The 6,103-nt window shown below is 35.8% G+C and overlaps 1 protein-coding gene across 1 annotated transcript in view; it reads right to left on the reverse strand.

The window, feature by feature from the left end:
* Window positions 1-471, reverse strand: part of plekho2 (pleckstrin homology domain containing, family O member 2) — a 16,401-nt gene extending 15,930 nt beyond the window's left edge. Inside the window, exon 1 of the mRNA XM_084403831.1 lies at window positions 6-471. Coding sequence (XP_084259957.1) covers window positions 6-14 — 9 coding nt within the window. The 5' untranslated portion in view covers window positions 15-471. The remainder of the gene's footprint in view (window positions 1-5) is intronic.
* Window positions 472-6,103: the final 5,632 nt, after the last annotated feature.

Below are 6,103 nucleotides of genomic sequence, written 5' to 3' on the forward strand. Positions count from 1 at the left end.
CTCACATCTTCCATGATATAAAAACAAAGATCCCGTTATGCGCAAAAGAAAACGCTCGACGCAGGACTTTATCTCGGGTTAAAACTGTTGATCTCTCTTCGTCTCAACTTTCTCACATCCAACATGACGATGAAAAACAAGGAACTGTGTGTGGGTCTGAAATGTAACGGGACTCTGCTGCTCTTTTCCTCTTTCGACTTCAACACAACAGTTAAGTTTGAGGCTTGAAAAAAAAAAAAAGTTTGGTTTCCGGTAAGTCCCCAAAAGCCTCTGCCGCTGCCAAGAGACACATACGGCTGCATCTCAAAACAACAGTGAGCAGTCTATCTAGATAGCCTTGGAACGCAAAGAATTCGCTAAGCTTGGTCTCTTACAAAAATCCATAGACAGACTTAGTGTGCGAGGTATAAAATGCCATTTTTGAGACTTTTAAACGTGTATTGGATATTTTCGATTCATCTCGCGCACCATTTGGCGTCCCTAACACGTCAACTATTTGAAAGATGTTTTAAACAAAACTACAAAGTATTTTATTAGTAATATAAAAAAATGAACAATGACGTGATAAATAATGACAGTATTCATGTTTAGTCAGATTCATTTAGATCATTGTTGTTCCCTCCTGAAATTAATGCTGCTTTCACGCCATGTCAACGTAAATAAAGCTTCGAAATGCTCTCTTGGTACTTTGATGTCATACACCCTCTCGGTCTGCACAGCGCCGCTTCAAGCCGAACACACCTTCAATATGCAGTGGCCACGTGGTAGCCTACCATACAACAAGTCGTAGCTCTCAGAAAATTAGGAGTTTACAGGATGTACCATTGCACCTAATTACCGAAACGATTCTGAACTGTAAAAAGCCTTCACATGCTTGTAGAACTTGTAATTATAATTACGTCATGGTGTGAACGCACCATTACGAAAAGAATTGGGTTGCGTCCGAAATCGAATAGCTACTCTCTTGAGTAGCTTCTTATTTTGAATACGTACTTTTCCTCTACTCTTTTATGAGTAGCCTAGGCTACTGTGAATTCGGACATACTTTTGTCACATACTGTTTCTCACCTACTAGGCCAATAGTAGGCATGTGATTTCGAATGCAGCCCTCGAGTTAGCTCGAGTGGTTACTTCCTCGGTCAAGCGATTTTTTTAGGTTACTGAAATGTTATAAAAAACCTTTTAAAGTGAAGATAAATGTATACGTAAAATAAACAAGACCTTCCAATTACATGTTTTTGACGGCTTTAGCAGGCCTCAAATTAGGACCCCCAAAAACTCATCATAATTCACACCCTGACAACTTGATAAGCTATAATGCTCAAAGATGCTGTCTTTAGGACACTAACTCTAGATCGACATACAAATTTGACACAGTTGGTGGAGGTCTTTTTCTGTATCAATTAATTATATAAATATTATTAGAAATGTTCATGCATTTGCTTAAGACCTTTCATTTGAACTCGCAGACAGATTAGGGAAATATAGGCTGTCTACAAATAAATGAATGTCATAAATAACAAAACAAGTGTCACTGGTAACAAAGAAAGCTGTAAATAAAACTCTCACGAAGTATAATTGTGTTTTGCATTATGCAAATGCAAGGTAAACTGGTACAACTAGTATAACAACGTATGCTACACAAGTGTAAATATAACTATTCTATCAAAGTTAAAAAAAAAGTGCAAAAAAATTAGTTTGTGAAAACACTGATAGAAGAAATATTATTTTGTATGTTGCACACACAGTATGAAGTAAACAAGCTCATGTAAAGTGCAAATAAGTATAAAAACCTTAATTTAAATGTCCCTATATTGCACAAGCAGGCCAAAGGATATATCTGCAGATATGTTGCACTTCATGGGGGTGTGGAGCACGTGTCATATCTGAATAGGAAGAGGATGCAACCAGTTTCCTAATAATCACATAACATGCACAATGACGATGATGTGAATTAGTACCCCCATGAAGGTTGTAACTCCCATTGAGCACTGGAAATTTTCTTGTGGAAACCAGGTTTCTTCACCTACCCACATCTTCTGATATTTTTAAAGATGGCCACTAGTTTCTGTTCCGGGTAAAAGGCTTTAGGTTATAATAAGATTGTCAGATAGCTGTTATCTTGACCTTAGTACAATCTGGGATATTCATTTTGAGAACTTACCTATATTCACTTCGCTGCATGCTCATCACTCAGAAGTTGCATTCTGGTTTACAAATGCCATCAAACCAAAACGGGCCTTTGCTAAAATAGTACAGTCTATCACACTTCTTGTGAAACTCAAAAGTAGCTGTAAGTATAAATACCCCATGTTGCAATCTATGCAACATTATGTCTGCAAACTCAACTTAAGCATGCTTAAGTCAAACTGCATGGAATATATAGTTGCTTTGTAGTCAATACCACGTTTTCCCCCTATACAGCATAGAGCCACACCACTCAAACCACGCACTCTTTCAGTTGCGCTGCGTTTAAAACCACACAGGTCTGTTTTTAGCCCTGAGGCTTCATTTTTTTTAAGTGTCTGAGTTTCTCTGATGTATGACTTATCAGGTAGTAGGTCTTTTTTAAATGCATCCTTGCCCATTCTCGGCATTGTTTAATGCATTTGGAGAACCACAAAAGAGGAAGTAATAGCATGGCTGATGATTGACAACTAGTGCACAGGTTGAAGTTAATATTTCATTAACATGCTATGTGGCTTCACTTGTAGAGAGTGTGTGTGAAGTAGTAGTTCCTGTTTCATATAGAAAAACACGGCATTTATTAACATTTCAACAACCCAATGGAGGATCTTCAAAGACGCACTTTATACCTCAAAAGTTGTTGTTTTTTCTTTATATTTGTTGGTATATAGACATTTGAATATCTTTACATGCATATTTTGCTTTTACACATTTCCCAACCTCATACATTAACCATTCATCCTCATGAGGGATGCGTTTTTTACACTCTAGTTATATTAGTGTGGAAATAACACAATGCTTTAAACTATTTCATACGGTATGATAAACATAAGAATGCATGCATTAGTGCGGTGAATCTTGCAGTGATGTGGAGCCGCACCCATCCGCAGTGAGGACAGGGGAAGCAGAGAAAGACCCTCCTTTATTTTTCTGCCTCGCGTTTGTGAAGCATATTGCGCCTCCTACTGGTACTTATCTGTTCATGATTCAAGAGTTTCCTTCTGTTAAACACAAAAAGAATACCAGAGAGTTGACGGTAGCCATTGACTTGCATAGTATTTTTCTTTCCTACTATGGAAGTCAATGGGTGCCGTCAACTGTCTGGTTACCAACATTCTTTCAAATATGTTATTTTGTGTTCAACAGAAGAAACAAACAACTTGAGGGTGAGTAAATGATGACAATTTTCATTTTTGGGTGAACTATCCCTTTAACAATAACATCATTAACAGCAACACAGCAACATTTTGAGCACATTATAGTATTAACTAACATAGAGCGATACATTTTTGTTACAGTATTAATCTTTGTTATTGTTAGGTAATAAAAATAACTAAGAAATAAGTTCATTTTTCATGTTAGTTCACATTGCATTAATGTTAACAAATACAACTTTCGATTTTAGTTCATGTTGAAATTAACGTTAAGATTAACAAATGCTGTAGAAGTTCATTCTTAGTTCATGTTAAAGGAGCCGTATGTAAGATTGTGGCCAAAACTGGTACTGCAATCACTTTCAAATTACTGTAGAGCGGTGTATCCCCTCCTCCTCCCCCGACTCGAGGTTGCCAGATAGGCTGCAGGATCCAGCAGGAACGTTTATAGCTGCAGCTGTGGTAACTAGAGCTGAGCTGGCAACCCGGATGCCGAAACACTACTGACTTCGTGATTGGTAGATAGGTGGAGGGTGGCGCTTCAGGCCAAAACACAACATGACAACATCAACATCCGTTGAGGGCTGCAACTTCACTTTTTAAATGACAATATCCTGGCCGGACTACTGTTGTCAGTGATATAAGTATTTGAAATGAACATGATTTCTTAACGTCTAGTGACATATCAGGGCCATTTTATGATTAATTGAAATACATTTCTTACATACAGCTCCTTTAACTAAAGTATTTAACTAATGAAACCTTATTGTAAAGTGTTACCAGATAAATATACAGAAGTAGTATTATTAACTAATTATGACCATGCATGACTAAACAAACTGTTCAAAAATTCCAGGTAGTACCAAATAAAGCAATGATTCCACCCAAATACTTTTGAATGAGATTTATTTAAATAGGACATTTTTTTTTTTATAAGAATGGTTATAACACAGGAAAGCCACCGTAGATGAACATTTCTCTAAATCAGAGACTGCTCATTTTTAATCCATATATTCACACTTTGGTGAAGAAATCTCATCTATCGGCACAGGGAACATTGCTGTCCCTCAATCCCCCCCAAATGAGGGTTTAATAAAACATGAGCCCAAACTCCAGGTGCCAATCATGGAGTCCAAAAAATGTGACATTAGAATTAGTAGAAGCTGCTGTAAACCGAATTCAGATGCAAACATGTTTGATGCACTGAGAATGAATACCATGCATTCAAACAGTGTGAAGTAATGACCTAAAGGAAGTACAAACAGTGACTTGCCGGTAAGCTCTTACAGAATAACAATAATAAAAACAACGAGTGTCACATCTGCTCACGTTCTGTCCTGAACTCGACGTCTCTTGCCATTTCTGACATTAGTGTAAACACAGCGCTCATATTTGCCTTATAAGTTCACCAGAAAAGGCCAACTTTTTGTTCTTAACAGACAGGCTCATCAATGCAAGGCTTCAGTTATATCCACTCCACATAGTGCTTGATAGTCAGTACCAGTAAGCCTCATAACCACTTGGCAGTCATGTAAAGAAATACGACAGTGCTTTCAATATACCATCGGCCTTCTCTCACACTACAAAAGGTGCATACGTTTAAAAAGTAAATGAAAAGTAAAACAGGTAAAAGCATTTGAGACTTTAGTTGTTAGTGAGTGAATGTCACTCAAGTTTGCTCTCATGGAACACCTGGTAGTGTGTGTGTGTTCGATATAACAGCTGTTTTAAAGAGATAAACGCTCGGCTAAACATCAACTAGGACGAGATGGTTCATAAAAAGGTACGAGTGCATGTTCTATCTAGCCGATCTTAGCTCAAACCAAACATCTAAAATGTTCACTTCCAAAACTGCATTAGACAATGAGAGCAATTTGTTGAATCTCATGTAAACGGTCAAGAACATTTCTGGGTCATATTTCACCACCAAAACAAAAGTAAAACAAATAAAACTAAGACATTGTATTTTGAATAAAGAAAATAAAAAAAAAATTTTTGGTGAATATTAAATGATATCTTTGCACTGACATTTTCATGACAATTAAACCTCAAATTCAAATTTTTATAATGTAAAAAAAAAAAAATTGTAAATCATAGTAGATATGCTATACTGAATTTATGCAGACATTTTTTAAAAATCAAATGAGTAAGATTGGATAAGAATTACTGTAAAACCTAAATTAATGAGTTGTTTTGCATTAAGGTACTGAGAATTTGAGGTTTAATTTTCATTAATTTAATGGAGCATAATTGTTATAATGTAGAAAAAAAGAAAATCTGGTTCTAAAATGAGACTATATTTTCTTTATGCAAAATATAATTAAAATCTTTTTCTTTTGATTTCAGGGTTAAATATGACCAAGATATTTCCGTGTGAGATTCACCGAATTCTACTTTTTATTCATTGTGTGTGTGTGTGTGTGTGTGTGTGTTTTATATATATATATATATATATATATATATATATATATATATATATATATATATATATATGTATATGTATATGTATGTATGTATGTATGTATGTATGTATATGTAATTAAGGCTACAGTTACCCTGCTGTTACTATGCCTCTGATTTGGGTGTGCAACTTTCTGGAAAGGTTTTCAACCTCTGGCGAAAAAACAAAAACAAACCACGAGGAAAAATCGTCCCGTGGCCTATTCTCATGTTGTTTAAACACATTCTTGAATATCTGTAAAGAATAAATATTTTGCAAAAAAAACAAACAAACAAAAAAAAGATGCACCCCACTCCATGTT

This window comes from Rutilus rutilus (assembly GCF_951802725.1).
Source record: "Rutilus rutilus genome assembly, chromosome: 3".
In the NCBI taxonomy this organism is placed as follows: Eukaryota; Metazoa; Chordata; class Actinopteri; order Cypriniformes; family Leuciscidae; genus Rutilus; species Rutilus rutilus.